General features: G+C 42.8%; 1 protein-coding gene across 1 annotated transcript in view; it reads right to left on the reverse strand.

Moving 5' to 3' along the window:
* Nucleotides 1–20,184, reverse strand: part of RBBP4 (RB binding protein 4, chromatin remodeling factor) — a 29,620-nt gene that overhangs the window by 2,244 nt on the left and 7,192 nt on the right. Inside the window, exons 4-11 of the mRNA XM_003812965.5 lie at nucleotides 10,156–10,329; nucleotides 9,700–9,815; nucleotides 9,422–9,582; nucleotides 9,197–9,323; nucleotides 8,991–9,068; nucleotides 5,894–5,970; nucleotides 5,721–5,778; nucleotides 5,519–5,629 (exon numbers count right to left, since the gene is read on the reverse strand). Of these exons, the coding sequence (XP_003813013.1) occupies nucleotides 5,519–5,629; nucleotides 5,721–5,778; nucleotides 5,894–5,970; nucleotides 8,991–9,068; nucleotides 9,197–9,323; nucleotides 9,422–9,582; nucleotides 9,700–9,815; nucleotides 10,156–10,329 (902 nt within the window). The remainder of the gene's footprint in view (nucleotides 1–5,518; nucleotides 5,630–5,720; nucleotides 5,779–5,893; nucleotides 5,971–8,990; nucleotides 9,069–9,196; nucleotides 9,324–9,421; nucleotides 9,583–9,699; nucleotides 9,816–10,155; nucleotides 10,330–20,184) is intronic.

Here is a 20,184-nt window from a genome sequence, read left to right on the forward strand (position 1 = left end):
CCAGGCATGGTGACAGGCGCCGGTAATCCCAGCTATTTGGGAGACTAAGGCAGGAGAATCGCTTGAACCCAGGAGGCGGAGGTTGCAGTGAGCCAAGATCACACCACTGCACTCCAGCCTGGGGGGCAAGACTTCGTCTAAAAAAAACAGGGGTCCAAAACAGGCAAATCCATAGCTTGGTGGCTGCCTAGGGCTGGGGGACTATGAGAAAAATAGGAAATGATGGCTAATGGGTACAGGGTTTCTTTTTCAGATGATGAAAATGTTCTCAAATTGACTGTGGTTGATGGTTGCACAACTGTAAATACACTGAAGACTGCTGAACTGCACACTTAAAACTTCCAAAACAATATGTTCCGAATCTCTATATATTGAAGAGAAAAACTGTTCTTGTATAGAATAAACTCTACTTCTACTGCTTGACAGAATACCTGTATCCAACGGCATAATCTTAAAATACAGGAACCACTTTCACAGGAGCAAAATTTACTGCTCTTAGCACCTACCATGCACATATCACTATGATAGGTACTGCAGAGGACAGGATAGTCTTACCTTCAAAGAGCTTGTGATCTGACCCCAGAGAAAAGAATACATACAATTGTGTGATGCTTTCTGACGTTACTTCTAACACCAAATGTGGGGTACCCTTTCTTAGGACACCAACTGGGTGTACAACAACTCAATCCTATTCTGACACTATCTGAAGTTGGCTTTGGAGAAGACTGTCCTTACTTCAGAAGCCACTTGCAATTCGCTGGTCCCAGGCTACCTGCACACTTCTATCCCACTTGACTACAAATTTCAGGGTTCCCACTACTGCCTCCTCAGGTCTGATAATTTGATGGAATGACTCACAGAACCCAAGAAAGCTTTTTACTATTACTGTTTTTTGTTTTGTTTTGTTTTGTTTTTTTAAATAAAGGATACAACTGAGGAACCACATGGAAGAGATGCATAGGGCAAGGTGGGGAGGGGCTGCAGAGCTTCCATCAAGTCTCTGGGCATGCTACCCACCCAGTATGTCGAGTTGTTCACCAACCCAGAAGCACATCAAATTAGGAGTTTTTATAGAGTTCAATCTCTGGCCCTGCAACCCCAAGGTTGGCAAGTGGGCCGACAAGTTTTAACCCTCAAATCAAGTGATTGGCCTTTCTGACTAAACCAACTATGAGGCTATCTAGGGGCCCCACCAAAGTCACCTCACAGTAGAACAAACTCAGGTGTGGTCCAAAGTGGATCACTAGGAACGACAAAGACACTCCTAGCACTCTGTAAACTCCGAGTGTTTTTGGAGAGCTCTGTGCCAAGAACTGGGACAAAGACCAAATATTTACTTACTCTATTACAATGCTAAAAACACCAAATAAAGTAACAACTTGGAATGGAGGTGATGGCCTTGCAGGGATCTAGTTTAACCTTGAATTCTTCAGTATTTTTTTTTTGAGACAGGGTCTCGCTCTGTCACCCAGGCTGGAGTGCAGTGGCACCATCTTAGCTCACTGCAACCTCTGCCTCCTGGGATCACGCTAGCCTCCCACTTCAGCCTCCCAAGGAACTGGGACTACAGGTACGTGCCATCATGCCCAGCTATTAAGTTTCTGTATTAATATTGAAGGGATTTATTACAAAAAGAGTGAGGTGAATTTTCTGTTTTCAAGTTACACATCTTTTTTGTAAAAAAATTATAATACAGAAAGGTCTAAAGAAACCAAGAACTAGGTACCAAGCACATTTTAGCAAACAGCTTTTCTTTTTCTTTTTTTTTTTTTTTTGAGATGGAGTTTTGCTCTTGTTGCCCATGTTCGAGTGCAATGGTGCGATCTTGGCTCACCGCAACTCCTCCGCCTCCTGGGTTCAAGCAAGTCTCCTGCCTCAGCCTCCCAAGTAGCTGGGATTACAGGCGCCCGCCACCATGCCTGGCTAATTTTTGTATTTATTTTTTAGTAGAGACGGGGTTTCACTATGTTGACCAGGCTGGTCTCAAACTACTGACCTCAGGTGATCTGCCCACCTCGGCCTCCCAAAGTGTTGGAATTACAGGCGTGAGCCACCACACCTGGCCAGTAATCAGCTTTCTAAATATAGACTAGATACACAAAATTTTAATATGAGGAATACCATTATGCTATTCTTCAGTCTGTGCTTCCCCTTTAACAGCATGTCATGAATATCTTATAACCCTAACCGTACTTCTTTCTTTTCTTCCTTTAGAGACAGGGTCTCGCTATGTCATCTAGGCTGGAGTGCAGTGGTGTGATCACAGCCCACTGTAGCCTCAAACTCCTGGCCTCAAGGGATCCTTCTGTCACGGCCTCCCAAAGAGCAGGGACTAAAGGCACATGCCACCATGTCTCACAGCAGCCTCTACCCGCTGGATTCAAGGTATCCTCCTGCCTCGGCCTCCCAAGTAGCTGGGATCACAGGCACGTACCACCAAGCCTGGCTAATTTTGTTTTGGTAGAGACACGGTCTCACTTTATTGCCCAGGCTAGTCTAGAACTTCTGGGCTCAAGTGATCCTCCGGCTTTGGCCTCCCAAAGTATTTGGATTACAGGTGTGAGCCACTGAGCACAGCCCCTAATCGTACTTTTTAAATTTATTTTTATTATTTTTTTTGAGACAGAGTCTCGCCCTGTCACCCAGGCTAGAGTGCAGTGGCACGATCTCAGCTCACTGCAAGTCCTGCCTCCCGGGTTCACGCCATTCTCCTGCCTCAGCCTCCCGAGTAGCTGGGACTACAGGCGCCCGCCACCACGCCCGGCTAATTTTTTGTATTTTTAGTAGAGTTGGGGTTTCACCGTGTTAGCCAGGATGGTCTCAATCTCCTGATCTTGTGATCCACCCGCCTCGGCCTCCCAAAGTGCTGGGAGTACAGGCGTGAGCCACCGCACCTGGCCCATCCTTCTTTTTGATAAGTAATATTACAAAGTATGGATGTTGTGATGGTATTTGGAGGTAAAAGAAAAAAAAAAGTATGGATGTAGTACAATCTGTTAATCTGGCAGGTCACAAACTTATTTTATTTCTGTCTTCAATTAATAGTGCTATTGCGCCAGGCGCGGTGGCTCACGCCTGTAATTCCAGCACTTTGGGAGGCCGAGGCAGGCAGATCACCTGAGGTCAGGAGTTCGAGGCCAGCCTGACCAACATGGAGAAACCCAGTCTCTACTAAAAAAAATTACAAAAATTTAGCCAGGCGTGGTGGTGCATGCCTGTAATCCCAGCTACTCGGGAGGCTGAGGCAGGAGAATCGCTTGAACCCAGGAGGCGGAGGTTGCAGAGAGCCAAGATCGCACCATTGCACTCCAGGCTGGAAAACAAGAACAAAACTCTGTCTCAAAAATAAAAATGCCGGGCATGGTGGCTCACGTCTGTAATTCCAGTACTTTGGGAGGCCAAAGAGGGCGGATCATGAGGTCAGGAGATCGAGACCACCCTGACCAACATGGTGAAACCCCGTCTCTACTAAATAAAAAACAACAACAAAAAAACTAGCCGGGCATGGTGGTGCATGCCTGTAATCCTAGCTACTCAGCAGGCTGAGGCAGGAGAATTGCTTGAACCTGGGAGGCAGAGGTTGCAGTGAGCTGAGATTGCTCTACTGAACTCCAGCCTGGGTGAGGCAGTGAGACTCTGTCTCAGAAAAAAAAAAAATAAAAAAAAAAAATAAAGAAATAAAAAATAAAGTACTGATGAAAACATCCTCCCTCTCCTCATGATGAGTCAAAAACTATTCCCTGGAACTTAATTCCTGGTACTAGATCTACTCTGAGAGACACCAAGTTTCTTCTGAATTCTTTTCCTTTACCAGACAACCACCAAGTTACGCACTTCTTTAAAAACAAAAAAAAGCGGGGGGGGGGCAGCCTCACATGTGTAATCCCAGCACTCCGGGAGGTGGGCAAATCGCTTGAGCTCACAAGTTCAAGACCAGACTGGCCAACATGGCAAACCCCATCTCTACAAAAAATTTTAAAAATTAACCAGGGCTGGTGATGCACACCTGTGGTCCCAGTTACTAGGGAGGCTGAGGTAGGAGGATGTCTTGAGCCCAGGAATTGGAGGCTGCAGTGAGCTGTAATCGCACCACTGCACTGTAGCCTGAACAACAGAGCAAGAAACTGTCTTCCACCTCCAAATTGTCGCAAACTCCATACAACATAAAACTTATCAGCTTAGCCATTTTAAGTGTACAGTTCAGTGGCATTAAGTACACTCACACTGCATTAACCATAACCACCACCTATCTCTGGAAAATATATATATATATACACACACATATATATATATATTTTAATTGAGACGGAGTCTCGCTCTGTCGCCCAGGCCAGAGTGCAGTGACGCAATCTTGGCTCAATGCAAGCTCCGCCTCCCGGGTTCACGCCATTTTCCTGCCTCAGCCTCCTGAGGAGCTGGGACTACAGGCGCCCGCCACCACGCCCGGCTAATTTTTTTTTGTATTTTTAGTAGAGATGGGGTTTCACTGTGTTAGCCAGGATGGTCTCGATCTCCTGACCTCGTGATCCACCCGCCTCGGCCTCCCAGAGTACTGGGATTACAGGCGTGAGCCAACGTGCTCGGCCGAATATAACTATTTTAAAAATATTAATGTATGAGACACCACAGTTATTTTTATTAAATTGAAGTGCTTTGAAAATTTAAGAGGCCAGGCGCGGTGGCTCATGCCTGCAATCCCAGCACTCTGGGAGGTCGAGGTGGGCGGATCACAAGGTCAGGAGTTTGAGACCAGCCTGGCCAACATAGTGAAACCGTCTCTACTGAAAATACAAAAAAATTAGCCAGGCATGGTGGTACGCACCTATAGTCCCAGCTACTCAGAAGGCTGAGGCAGGAGAATCGATTGAACCTGGGAGGTGGAAGTTGCAGTGAGCCGAGATTGCACCATTGCACTCCAGCCTGGGTGAAAAAGTGAGAGACCATCTCAAAAAAAAAAAAAAAAAAAAAAAAAAAGAAAATTTGAGGAGGGTGTTCACATTCTTTGAGGTAGAGATAGGGAACATTTTTGAAATCTAGACAGCTTTCATGGAGAAATAGTAGTATTTGATGCTGTGATATGATATACCTCCTTTGGGTATGTAAATTTGTACTTGTAAGATGATAAGGAAAGATGGGAGAAACACCGCAGATAGATGGTATGAAATCTGGAAGTGAACTAGAACTAGAGGTAAACAGACATGGAAAATTCTTGAGTTTTCAAGTCTGGTTAGCTAGGAAAATGTTGGAGTCATACAAAAAGAAAGAAAGGAGGAGGAGAGGGAAAAGGAGAAGTGGGAGAGAGGGTCAGTTTTGTTTAGCAGAGTTTAAAATACCAGTGGTATGACCAAATACAGTCTAGAGCAGGCAGCTGAAAATGATAATGTATAGACAAGTCTTAAAATCACACCTGGGAGTAAAATGAACAGAGATGGTAGCTGTAATCATAAAATATACAAATGTAAATTGATTCTATGTCTCACTTATTTCACCTCCCCAAAATAAATGACTAAACCCTTACCATTTGCCACACTTGCATGATATTGTCTTCTGATACAGAACAGATCACCCAAGGTTCATTGGGATTCCAGGAGAAATCAGATATCTTGGCAGTATGACCACCATGAATAAACTGAAAGAGGGAAGAAAACAAAGAGGTGAAATGCAGATAGAGGACATTAAATTACAGACTATTTCAGTACTGTCCAATGCTTTTAACATACCAACAACTCTGGTGGCCCGTCTTCTGCATCTTCTGGGGATTGTTCCTCTCCAATTTTACTAGTACAAAAGCATAATTTTAAAAGTTAAAACAGATTTACCCTTAGTAACTACCTTTGCAAAGTGTAAATAAAGGAAATAATTATGTAGAGAGAGGAATGAATACAAGAATTACCTTAAATCCCAGACATTCAGTCTGCGATCAGTACCACTGGAAGCTAAAATAGTCTCATTGTGAGGTGACCACTGAACCTACACATAGGAATGAAGAAAAGAGCAAAGCCATGAATTAGAAAATAAAGGGAAAAAATTCACAAAATATTTAACAATTTAAAAATTTTGTAAATAAAAGGGAAGAGGAAGTCAAGGTATTATACACGTTACAGTTAAAATTAAGAGCTAAAGAATTTATTTTATGGGCAGGCGCGGTTGGCTCACGCCTGTAATCCCAGCACTTTGGGAGGCAGGTGGATCACATGAGGTCAGGAGTTCAAGACCAGCCTAACCAACATGGTGAAACACTGTCTCTACTAAAAATACAAAAATTAGCTGGGTGTGGTGGCAGGCGCCTGTAATCCCAGCTACTCGGGAGGCTGAGGCAGGAGGATTGCTTGAACCCAGGAGGCAGAGGTTGCAGTGAGCTGAGATCGTGCCACTGCTCTCCAGCCTGGGTGACAGACTCTCTCAAAAACAAACAAAAAGAAAAACAAAAAAAAAATGTTTACAAAAACAACCCATTACTAGACATTTCTAGACCCAGGATATAAGCTTTTGTTCCATTCCCACAGCACCCCCTTGCACACTTTTTCTTGAGACGGAAGTCTTGCTCTGTCACCCAGGCTGGAGTACAATGGCAGGATCTCAGCTCACTGAAACCTCCACCTCCCAGGTTCAAGCGACTCTCCCACCTCAGCCTCCCAGGTAGCTGGGATTACAGGTGTCCGCCACCACGGCCGGCTAATTTTTGTATTTGTGTAGAGATGAGGTTAGGCTGGTATCAAAAAAAAAGAGATGAGGCCTCGCTATATTGCTTCTAGGCTGGACGTGAACTCTTGGGCTCAAGGGATCTCGCTGCCTCAACCTCCTGCGTAGCTGGAGGTGTGTGCCATGTGCCCAGCATCATTTTATCTTTGGAAACATCACATCTTGTCTGTTCTTGTGGGGTGATCTCAGTTCACTGCAATCTCCTCCTCCCATGTTCAAGCGATTCTCCTGCCTCAGCCTCTTAAGTAGCTGGGATTACAGGCGTGCACCACCATGCCTGGCTAATTTTTGTATTTTTATTAGAGACGAGGTTTCACCATGTTGGTCAGGGTGGTCTCAAACTCCTGACCTCATGATCCACCCGCCTCGGCCTCCCAAAGCGCTGAGATTACAGGCATGGGCCATCGTGCCCGGCCTACATCTTGTCTATTCTTATTTGCTAATTCTGGCCTCTACCCAAATGCAATCCAATTCTGACCTAAGAACTAAAGTACAGATGACATATACAATAACTATGTTCCCAAGTATTTACTATGAGTTCTGTATTACATATAAGCCTGATTAAAAATGACTCCATGCAATAATTTTATTAAAGAGTCAGACAAAAAATTTACTACTATATATCCAACAATCAGAGTTTGTTACCAAATATGGTAAAAGTGCTACCTAGCCTTAAGGTACAGAAAAAGAGGGCATTAGTGACCAGCAATTAAGGAAGAATTTGGATTCTGTCCAGGCAAGAACACCGTCACAAGCAAAGCAAAGAGATAGGGTAAGGATAAAATGTTCACCAAGGTGGGCTGAAAAGTAGAAAATAAGAGACTAAGTATGTAGGAGTATGGCTCACCTAAAGCCCAGTTCAGACGCCACCTTCACACACCAGAATTAATCTTTACCACCCTCAGGTTCATAACACTTGACAAAATCTTTTATTATAGTAATTTCTAAACAAGCCCTCCCTCACTATAAAATTTCGGGCTCGGCTGGGCGTGGTGGCTTACGCCTGTAATCCCAGCACTTTGGGAGGTTGAGGCAGGTGGGATCACCTGAGGTCAGGAGTTCGAGACCAGACTGGCCAATATGGTGAAACCCCGTCTCTACTAAATATACAAAAATTAGCCAGGCATGGTGGTGCACGCCTGTAATCCCAGCTACTTGGGAGGCTGAGGCAGGAGAATCGCTTTAGCCTGGGAAGTGGAGGTTGCAGTGAGCCGAGACTGCACCATTGCACTCCAGCCTGGCCAACAAGAGCAAAATGCCGTCTCAAAAAAATTAATTAATTAAAAAAAAAATAAAAAAAATTGGGGGCTCTTTGATAGCAAAGGCTACATAACGTAATCTCTCATAGTGCCCTAGCAACAAGCTTTGAACATAGTGCAATGATTATTTCTTTTTTTAATTTTTGCAATCAGACCTGGGCGATAATCTTGAGCAGGATATAAACTCCCACATGCTTAGCGTTCCAATAATGGAACACTAGGCATAAATGGGTTTAAACTGATGAGGTAGAAAATATGGAGCCAGAGGTTGAGGCTTGGGTTGAGAAATCAACACATGTGGCATGTAATGAAGGATGAAGAATATATTGGAAAAAGGGAAGAGATCACTAAGTGTCAGAAACAAGGCTGAAAAAATAATCAGGCACTAGTTTTCCTTTCTTTGTAAATTTTTATTAAAAAATAAAGAGACAGGGTTGGCCAGGCTGGTCTCAAACTCCTGGCCTCAAGTAATCCACCCATCTCAGCCTCCTAAAGTGCTGGGATTACAGGCATAAGCTACCATACCTGGCCTAGTTTTCTTAATATCTGAAGAATGTAAGTGGTCAATAACCAGTTTGAGAAAGTATAGAAATAACAAAGAAAAAACAATTCCCACAGAAAGTAGCATAGGCATATAGATTTCTATTTTTAGCAACGGCATAAAGCACATGTGTGCCCACTCATACATCCAGGTTTTTCTTTTTTCTTTTTTTTTGAGACGGACTCTCGTTCTGTCGCCCAGGCTAGAGTGCAGTGGCACAATCTCGGCTCACTGCAAACTCTGCCTCCCGGGTTTCATGCCATTCTCCTGCCTCAGCCTCCCGAGTAGCTGGGACTACGGGCATCCGCCACCATGCCCGGCTAATTTTTTATATTTTTAGTAGAGACAGGGTTTCACCGTGTTAGCCAGGATGGTCTCGATCTCCTGACCTTGTGATCCGCCCGCTTCAGCCTCCCAAAGTGCTGGAATTACAGGCGTGAGCGACCGCGCCCAGCAGGTTTTTCTTAAAACAAACAAGTTTCTCTTACCTGGAATATTTCATCCTTATGTGACTCAAAGGAATGCAACTTAAGTTTCAGATTTCTCAGATCCCACAAGGCAACAGTCTATGTACAAAAAGAAAAGCAAGAGTAATCAATTTTTTAAGAAAAAAAAAATATTGTAAGTAAAATATCTCTGCAATTCAAAAAAACCTAGAGAAATTATGTTTTCTATTAAAATAAACGAAACTGACCTTGTCAGCTGATCCTGTGGCAAGAATGAACTCACTATAAGGATTGAAAGAAAGGCAGTTCACTTCAGCAGTGTGAGCATCAACTGAGTGGCTTGGTTTGGAAGTATTGTTTGAACGAGTATCCCAACTTCAGTGAAAAAAAAAAAAAGGAAAAAAACCTTGAGATGGTGACTAAACATAAAACTTAGACAAGATATTTAGAAACTCTGAATGGATTCTACTCACATCATAAGTTTCTGATCATCAGCAACTGACCCAAACAGAGACTCATGGAGTAGATGCCAGGAAACATCTTCTACTACTGCCGTATGCCCTGTAAAGATGGTCTTCGCATCTACCACTTTTCCCTCCTTTGGAACGGCACTGATGTCCCACAGGCAGATGGTCTTAAATGTAAAATTAACCATTATATAAAAGGAAGATTCTCACCTCCCCACACACCCCAAAAAAGAAACCAACTGGTAACTAGCCCAGATTTGCTTCAAAATGGGAAGTATACACACGTGGTCATCTGAAGCACTAAGTAAGTGCCCACTGAGATTTGGGTTCCAAGAAAGCCCATAGCCTTCCTTCTGATGTCCACGGAGACGCAAGTCTGGGTTGCATTCTCCAGAAGGATCTGCAAAGTGACAGACACATCAAGACTACCCAGTCCACTGGCTCTCTGGGCCTACTGAGCATAATGGAATTTTGGTCAAGATGTCTAAAGCTCTTAACATTTATAAATGATATAGGAACCGTTATGATCAAATAGATAATGCTTAAACAGCACCAGTATTTTGTTCTATGTAAAAAAGCATTATTTTTTCATGGAGGCAAAATGAAGAAAAATATACACATATCAATACAAATCACAAGATGTTAAATTACACAGAGTAACATGCAATTAAACTCACAGTGAGTGGAACCATGTATTTCTATAGTGACTCATTTGTATTTGAATAGAAAAGGGCACGTACCTGGTTTAGAAGGATGTTTTGTATAGTCAAAGACAAGAACATCACTGGAAGGAGTCTTTGTTGCAATGATACAAGGGTTCTGGGGCATATAACGGGCCCTGTTTACTTCTCCTTCATGGTTGATCTTGATTTCTATTTCAATTTTTCCACTAACTGAACCAAAACCTCCAAATTCTGTGAATAAATTAATTGCAAATGAGGACAAAACAAGAGCTACTCTAGAGGTTACCCAGAGTATAAGAACACAGGAAAGGATTTTTTTTCCTTAGCAACAAACTGGCATAATACTAGATGTAATCTATACATTTGCTAGCACTATAAAGTGCTTTCCTACCCCTGTGACTCCAGGTAGTTAAATAACTAATAAGAAATACAGTCAGCTCTCCATATCAGTGGGTTCTTTATCCATGAATTCAACTAACCATTAATTGAAAATATTCAGAAAAACATTGCATATGTATTGAACATGTACAGATTTCCCCCTCATCATTATCCCCTGAACAATACAGTCTATTTATATAACATTTACATTATATTAGATATTATAGGTAATCTAGAGACATTTTAAAGTATATGAGAAGATCTGCATAGGTTATGTGTAAACATTATGCCATGCTGTATCAGAGACTTCAGCATCTGTGAATTTTGGTATCCAAAGGAGGTCTTGGAAACAATTCCCCACGGATTCTGAGGGATGGCTGTATTATATTACTATCTGAAATTAAGGAAAACTAGAATTCTACTGATGTAGGGTCCAGCCCTACGGGGCTTAGCGGGTGTTCTCCCCGTGTGCGGAGACGAGAGATCATAAGAAATAAAGACACAAGACAAAAGAGATAAAGAGAAAACAGCTGAGCCTGGGGGACCACTACCACCAAGACGCAGAGACCAGCAGTGGCCCCAAATGGCTGGGTGCGCTGATATTTACTGCATACAAGACAAGGGGGCGGGGTAAGGAGGATGAGTCGTCCAAGTGATTGATAAGGTCAAGCAAGTCACATGATCATGGGACAGGGGCCCTTCCCTTTTAGGCAGCTGAAGCAGAGAGGTAAGGCAGCATACGTCAGCGTTTTCTTCTATGCACTTATCAGAAGGATCAAAGACTTTAAGACTTTCACTATTTTTTCTACTGCTATCTTCTAGGAACTTCAAAGAGGAATCAGGAGTACAGGAGGAACATGAAAGTGGACAAGGAGCATGACCACTGAAGCACAGCACCACAAGGAGGGGTTTAGGCCTCCGGATGACTGTGGGCAGGCCTGGATAATATCCAACCTCCCACAAGAAGCTGGTTGGTGGAGCAGAGTGTTCCCTGACTCCAAGGGAAGGGAGGCTCCCTTTCACGGTCTGCTAAGTAATGGGTACTTTCCCAGGCAATGGTGTTACCGCTTGCCAAGGAGCCCTCAAGTGGCCCTTATGCGGGCGTGACAGAGGGCTCACCTCTTGCCTTCTAGGTCACTTCTCACAATGTCCCTTCAGCACCTCATCCTATACCTGCCAGTTATTCCTTGGTTCTATTAGTAATACAACAAAGAGTAATATTAAAAGTTGATGATTAATAATGTTTATACTAATGATTGATAATGTCCATGATCATCTCTATATCTGCTTTGTATTTTAACTACTCTTATTCTAACTATTTTCTTTATTATACTGAAACAGTTTGTGCCTTCAGTCTCTTGCCTCGGCACCTGGGTAATCCTTCGCCCACATACTTCAAAAACAGATCTTAATAAAGTTTTCAGCCAGGCGCAGTGGCTCACGCCTGTAATCCCAGCACTTTGGGAGGCTGAAGCGGGCAGATCACCTGAGGTCAGGAGTTCGAGACCAGCCTGACCGATATGGTAAAACCCCGTCTCTACTAAAAATACAAAAATTAGCTGGGCGTCGTGGCAGGCGCCTGTAGTCCCCAGCTACTGGGGAGGCTGAGACAGGAGAATTGCTTGAACCTGGGAGGCAGAGGTTGCAGTGAGCCAAGATCGTGCCACTGCACTCCAGCCTGGGTCACAGAGCAAGACTCCGTCTCAAAAAAAAAAATAAAGTTTTCAAATTTCAAAGTGTGCTGAATAAGTATGCTGAATAAATAAAACCAATGCTACTACTATAATGAATATTAAGTACACAGTGTGCTAAACACTAAAGTGCCCTTCTTGCATTGCTTGTATGAAGCTCTAGCTTGGGATGAATGTTCTGAAATACCATCATGCCGTTTATCTTCTCCTTACAGTGTTTCTTTTATTTCAGTGAGGAAAAACAGAGCCACAGCAGCCAGTTCCATTTTGCTACACCCACTTACACATGCCAACCAAAGTCCCTGGTTGAAATAAACCAGGTAGGCAACAACTAGATGAAAACATTTTTTATTCACACATGACTACTATGTGCACTTAGAGAGTTCTCTCAAGTACCATTATAGTATATATAACAATATAATGTGTGATTATGTAAATCTTGGCAAAGCAATATATAAATAAAGGTAGTTAATGATCAAAGAATAATAGAAGGCAGCATGGTACGGTTGCAAAAGTTCCAAAGTAAGAGTCAGACCCAGGCCCCTAAGTGGCTCTGTCACTTACTTAGTTTGGTGATTCAGGGAAGGCCTTCAGTTTCTCTGAGCATCAAATACCTTATCCACAAAGCAAAGAAGTTGTGAGAGTAACTTAAAAATAAATAAAAATATTCTGTCAATTGCATTGCTACATAGTGTTTTTTTTTTTTTTTTTTTTTTTTTTAAAGACAGGGTCTTGCTCTGTCACCCAGACTGGAGTGTAGTGGCACGATCTCGGCTCACTGCAACCTCTGCCTCCTGGGTTCAAGCGATTCTCCTGCCTCAGCCCCCCGAGTAGCTGGGACTGCAGCCATGTGCCACGACGCCCAGCTAATTTTTGCATTTTTAGTAGAGACGGGGTTTCATCATGTTGGCCAGACTGGTCTTGAACTCCTGACATCAGATAATCTACCCGCTTCAGCCTCCCAAAGTGCTGGGATTACAGGAGAGAGCCACTGGGCCGGGCCTAGTGTTATTCTTTGAAGGACAAACATCTTTTCAGAAAGCCAAGATATACATGGGTGGTATGGCTGGCTATTAGATAACTTTCAACTTCAAAATAACTTTTGAAAAGCAAAATGTTTCACACAGGCTAAAAACCTAAAAATAAAAATTCAAGATAGATTCTAAAGGAGAAAAAATCCCTAATTTTTTCCATAACTCCAGCCCACAAGCATCTACAATCTATGAAAAAACAAGGCATATATGGTACGTACCTCAGGAAACTTCAGTCTAAGTACAGGCATAGCTCATTTTATTGTGCGTCACACATATGTTTTTTTCCCCAATTGAAGGTTACAGCAACCCTGCACTAAGTCTATTAGTGGCATTTTCCCAACATGTGTTCAGTTGGTGCCTCTGTGTCAGCATTATTATTATTATTTTTTTAGCAATGAAGTATTTTCAAATTAAGGTATGTACATTGTTTTTTAGACATAATGCTATTGCACGTTTAGGAGACTATAGTATAGTGTAAACATACAAAAAATTTGTGTGGTTTGCTTTATATATTTGCTTTACTGCAGTGATTGGGAACTGAACCCCCATCATATCTCTGAGATATGCACATATACAACTGCAAAGGCCAATGACCACCACCCCCAAAAAAGTGGCTGGGCACGGTGGCTCACACCTGTAATCCCAGCACTTTGGGAGGCCGAGACAGGTGGATCACAAGGTCAGGAGTTTGAGACCAGCATGGCCAATATGGTGAAACCTCATCTCTACTAAAAATACAAAAATTAGCTGGGCATGGTGGCACATGCCTGTAGTCCCAGCTGCTCAGGAGACTGAGGCAGGAGAATTGCTTGAACCCGGGAGGCGGAGGTTGCACTGAACCAAGATTGCACGACTACACTCCAGTCTGGGCGACAGAGTGAGACTCTGTCTCAAAAAACAAACAAACAAACAAACAAACAAACAAAAAAAAGCAGCATAGCTGCCAGAAAAGAGGCACCAATAACAAAGGAGGAGAAGCCACAGTTGGCGGAGCCCACAGAGCAAGGGGTAACCACTACATAACATTGGTTATTTCAGTATTGAGTAGATATTAAATGTAGGCCTCCTAAACCATAAAGAAAACCACAGTAGTAAGAACTTAGCGTATTCAAAATTGAAAATTGGGCCGGCCCAATGTTACTGGGTTATCAGAACTTACTAACATCAGTGTTATCAAAGTTGCACACATCCCTCACTGTTAAATTTGACAGGGTTCAGGAGATCAAGACTATGTTGGCTAACACGGTAAAACCCCATCTCTAATAAAAATACAAAAAAAATTAGCCGGGCGTGGTGGCGGGCGCCTGTAGTCCCAGCTACTTGGGAGGCTGAAGCAGGAGAATGGTATGAACCCAGGAGGCGGAGCTTGCAGTGAGCTGAGATCGCGCCACTGCATACCAGCCTGGGCAACAGAGCGAGACTCCATCTCAAAAAAGAAAAAAAAAAATTGACAGGGTTAAAAAAAGAAATGGAAAATTGCATTTAAAAAACATTTCAAGGCCAGGCGTGGTGGCTCAAGCCTGTAATCACAGCACGTTGAGAGGCCGAGGCAGGCGGATCATGAGGTCAGGAGATTGAGACCATCCTGGCTAACACCGTGAAACCCCGTCACTACTAAAAATACAAAAAATTAGCTGGGCATGGTGGCAGGCACCTGTAGTCCCAGCTACTCGGGAGCCTGAGGCAAGAGAATGGCGTGAACCTGGGAGGCAGAGCTTGCAGTGAGCGGAGATCATGCCACTACACTCCAGCCTGGGCGATAAAGCGAGACTCTGTCTCAAAAAAAAAAAATATTTCAGGGGCTGACTGTGGTGGCACATGCCTCTAAGTCCTAGCTGCTTGGGAGGCTGCGGCTGCAGTGAGCTGTGATCACACTACTGCACTCCGGCCTGGGCAACAGAGCAAGACCCTGTCTGAAAAAATACATATATAGTAATATAATACAAAATAAATAAATAGGTGTTGAAGCTGTTATGCGAAAAGGCCAATCTGAAGTAGTAAAGAAAAGGCTGAGGTATCAACTTGCTTTCCTATTTTGTTGGCTTCTCTCCATATAAATATTATTAAAACAAACGTGAGGTATAACATGATATAGTAAAGGTGCACAAATCGTCGTAGCTTGATGAGTTTTTATATATGTATGCACCAGGTCAAAATATAAAACATTCCCATCTTACCAGAAGGTATGAACTGTGTCTTCCCAGTCAATACTATGTCCTCAAACAAGGTAACCACCATAGTGATTTTTACCACTGAGCCACTTTTTGAGTCCATGAACCTTACAACTAAGAATCTACCAGCTTGAGTAAAATATATAATAATTTATTATAAATTTGGACTAAAGACTAGAGACATCACTTTTTAATTTTTATTTATTTTTATGTTTTTTGAGACGAGTCTTGCTCGTCACCCAGGCTGGAGTGCAGTAGTAGCACGATCTCGGCTCACTGCAACCTCCGCCTCCTGGGTTCAAGCGATTCTACTGCATCAGCCTTCCAAGTAGCTGGGACTACAGGCACACACCACCACGCCCAGCTAATTTTTCTATTTTTAGTAGAGATGGGGTTTCACCACGTTGGCCAAGCTGGTCTTGAACTCCTGACCTCGTGATCCATAAGCCTCGGCCTCCCAAAGTGCTGGAATTACAGTCGCCAGCCACTGCGCCTGGGCTGAGATATCACTTCCTTAAAAAACAAAACTAGGCTGGGCATGGTGGCTCACGCCTATAATCCCAGCACTTTGGGAGGCTGAGGCAGGTGGATCACGAGGTCAGGAGTTCGAGACCAACCTGGCCAACGTAGTGAAACCCCGTCTCTACAAAAAATACAAAATTAGCCGGGTGTGGTGGTGCATGCCTGTAATCCCAGCTACTCGGGAGGCTGAGACAGGAGAATCGCTTGAACCTGGGAGGTGGAGGTTGCAGTGAGCCGAGATTGCACCATTGCACTCCAGCCTGGGTAACAAGAGTGAAATTCTGTATCAAAAAGCAACAACAACAACAACAACAACAAAAATTAGCTGGTGTGGTGGTGGGTACCTGTAATCCCAGCTACTCAGGAGGCTGAGGCAGGAGAATCACTTGAACCCAGGAGGCGGAGGCTGCAGTGAGATCGCACCACTGCACTCAGCCTGGACGACAGAGAGAGACTGTTTGTTAAAAAAACAAAACAAAACCCCCAAAAAACAAAAAAACCCGGGCGTGGTGGCTCAAGCCTGTAATCCCAGCACTCTGGGAGGCCAAGGCTGGCAGATCGCAATGTCAGGAGATGGAGATCATCCTGGCCAACATAGTAAAACCTCATCTCTACTAAAACCACAAAAATTAGCTGGGTGTGGTGGCACAGACCTGTAGTCCCAGCTACTTGGGAGTCTGAGGCAGGAGAATCGCTTGAACCCAAGAGGCGGAAGTTGCAGTGAGCCGAGATTGCCACACTGCACTCCAGCCTGGCGATAGAGCAAGACTGTCTCAAAAAAAAAAAAAAAAAAAAAAAAAGTAGGCAAAGGACATGAACAGACACTTCTCAAAACACATATAAGCGGACAACGAATGTGAAAAAAAAAGATCAACATCACCAATCATCAGAAAAATGCAAATCAAAACAGATAGATGCCTCTCACACCAGTCAGAATGGCTATTATTAAAAAGTTGAAAAATAACATGGTGAGGCTGCAGAGAAAAGGGAACACTTAGACACTGCTGGTGGGAATGCAAATTAGTTCAACAACTGTGAAAAGCAGTCTGTGGAGATTTCTCAAAGAACTAAAAACAGGGCCAGGCATGGTGGTCACGCCTGTAATCCCAGCACTTTGGGAGGCTGACGCAGGTGGATCACCTGAGGTTGGGAGTTCGAGACCAGCCTGACCAACATGGAGAAACCCCATCTCTACTAAAAATACAAAATTAGCTGGGCATGGTGGCGCATGACTGTAATCCCAGATACTCGGGAAGCTGAGGAAGAAGAACTGCTTGAACCTGGGAGGCGGAGAGTGCAGTGAGTTGAGATAGCGCCACTTTACTCCAGCAACAACAGTGAAACTCCATCTCAAAAAAAAAAAAAAGAACTGAAAATAGAACTACCATTCAACCCAGCAATCCCATTACCGGGAATATACCCAAAAGAAAAGAAATTGTTCTACAAAAAAGACACGTGCACTTGTATGTTCACTGTAGCATTATTCACAATACCAAAGATACGGAAATCAACCCAAGTGTCCATCAATGGTTGACTGAATAAAAAAATTTTTTTGGCTGAGTATAGTGGCTCATGCCTATAAGCCCAGAACTTTGGGAAGCCAAAGTGGGTGAATTGCAAGAGCCCAGGAGTTTTCAGACCAGCCTGGGCAACGTGGTGAGACCTACTCTCTACAAAAAATACAATGGAAATCAGCTGGGCATGGTGGCGCATGCCTGCAATCCCAGCTACTCAGGACACTGAGGCAGGAGGATTGCTTGAGCCCAGGAGGCAGAGGTTGCAGTAAGCCGAGATTGTGTGACTGCACTCCAGCCTGGGTGACAAAGCAAGACTCCGCCTCAAAATAACAACAAAAACTCAATCATTTAGGAAAAAAAGGCTGGATTCTGATTCCATACCAAATACCAGAATGACAAAAGTTTTAATGGCCCAAACATAAAAGTCCCAGAAGACAACAATAGATGAACACATACTTTATGAAATCATTGAATGGGAGGTCTGAGGTGGGAAGATTGAGGCCAGAGTTCCAGATCAGCCTGAGCAACATAGTGACATGCCATCTCTTAAAAAAAAAAAAAAAATTAAGTTATCTGCGTGTGGTGGTGGGCGCCTGTAATCCCAGCTACTTGGGAGGCTGAATCAGGAGAATAGCTTGAATCCGGGAGACGGAGGTTGCAGTGAGCAGAGTTTGCGCCACTGCACTACAGCCTGGGCAACAGAGCCAGACTCCGACTCAAAAAAAAAAATAAATAAATAAAATAAAAATCCAGGTATGGTGGTGTATGTCTGTTGCCAGAGCTACTTGGGAGGCATAGGTGGGAGGATCGTTTGAGCCCATAAGGAGGCTGCAGTCAGCTAAGATCATGCCAGTGCACTCCAGTCTGGGTGACAGAGCAAGGCTCCATTAAAAAAGCAACTTACAGCTTCTAACCAATAACAGGACTTAAGATTTTAAGTTAAACAAGAAAATGATCTGCACCTATTTATTGGGTGGAGAGGGTGTCATTTACCTTATATGAAGAGGTAACTCAAAAGGAAATACGGGCAAAAAAACATAAATAAGCAGGAGATGTAAGCTCAACATCACAAATAAAAAAAGAAATGTAAACTTGAGAATGAACTCTACTGAGTCCAGTGTTGGCAAAGGCATGGAGAAACAGACATAAATACATACGCTGTTGTGGGACTTCAAATCTTTTTCTGGAGTGCAACTTAGCAGTATCAATTATATTAAAAAACGGTCCTGCCCTTTGATACAACATTCTACTTAGAAAGTATTTCTATAGCAAAACTATGCTTTTGAAGTCAAAAAATTAGAAACCATCTAAATGTCTATCAGTAAGAATAGTTAATTATGGTCTACTATACAGCCATCAAAAGGAGGCAGGTCTCCATCTACTAACAAAGAAACATGCCCCAGATATATTAGGCCATAAAAGCAAATTATGAACCTATATTGCATATTCTATACCTGGCATACAAAACTACTCAACATATTTGTTGAATGAGTGATCCAATACACAGGATAAATCCTTCAGAAAACAATACATCACAATACATTCATTTAAGTGATATCCAGGGGAAAGGTTTTTCTTTTGTTTTGTTTTTGAGACAGAGTTTCCCTTTTTTTTTTGCCCAGGCTGGAGTGCAATGGTGAGATCTCGGCTCACTGCAATCTCTGCCTCCCGGGTTCAAGTGATGCTCTTGCCTCAGCCTCCTGAGTAGCTGGGATTACAGGTGCGTGCCACTGCACATGGCTAATTTTGTATTTTTAGTAGAGACAGGGTTTCACTATGTTGGCCAGGCTGGTCTTGAACTCCTGACCTCAAGTGATCCACTGGTCTCAGCCTCCCAAAGTGCTGGGATTACAGGAGTGACTCACCGCACCTGGCCAGGGAAAGGTTTATTATATGGGAGAAGGGGTGTGTTTTTTACATTGTGTGTAAAATTATATATATATGTAAAACTACATATATGTGTGTGTATACATTTATATTGTGTGTGTGTAAAATTATATATATTTTATATATATAAAATTTATATGTATTTTATATGTATATATAAATTATATATATTACACACAATATAAATATATACACATGTAGTTTTACATATATAATTTATATATCTATATATAAATATAATACATTTATATTATCTAAAATTATATATAATTATATATATTTTACACACAATATAAATATATACACGCATGTAGTTTTACATATACATACATATATACGTGTATGTTTATATATAAATATAACATTTATATTGTGTAAAATTATACATATAATTTTACACACACACAATATAAATATATACACACACATATATGTAGTTTTACAATTTATCACACTACCAATCAGAGTATTTGTGCCTCAGTAACAACAAGAACAAAAGGCAGGAGGATCATTTGAGGTCTGGAGTTCGAGACCAGCCTGACCAACATGATGAAACCCTGTCTCTACTAAAAATACAAAAAATTAGCCAGGCGTGGTGGTGCATGCCTGTAGTCCCAGCTGCTTGGGAGGCTGAGGCAGGAGAATCGCTTGAACCTGGGAGGTGGAGGTTGCAGTGAACTGAGATCGTGCCACTGCACTCCAGCCTGGGCAGCAGAGCGAGACTCCATCTCCAAAAAAAAAAAAGGAAAGTGTTTAAGCATTTCATGAGCAGTTAAACCCTTAGGTTATGGCCTAAAAACAGGATATAATTAAACAATTCATTGGAACTTAGTTTCTATACACATAGAGAGTGCCATGGTTAAGTCATTTCTACCACTTTAAACCT

The sequence above is a fragment of the Pan paniscus genome, chromosome 1 (genome assembly GCF_029289425.2).
Source record: "Pan paniscus chromosome 1, NHGRI_mPanPan1-v2.0_pri, whole genome shotgun sequence".
Classification (NCBI taxonomy): domain Eukaryota; kingdom Metazoa; phylum Chordata; class Mammalia; order Primates; family Hominidae; genus Pan; species Pan paniscus.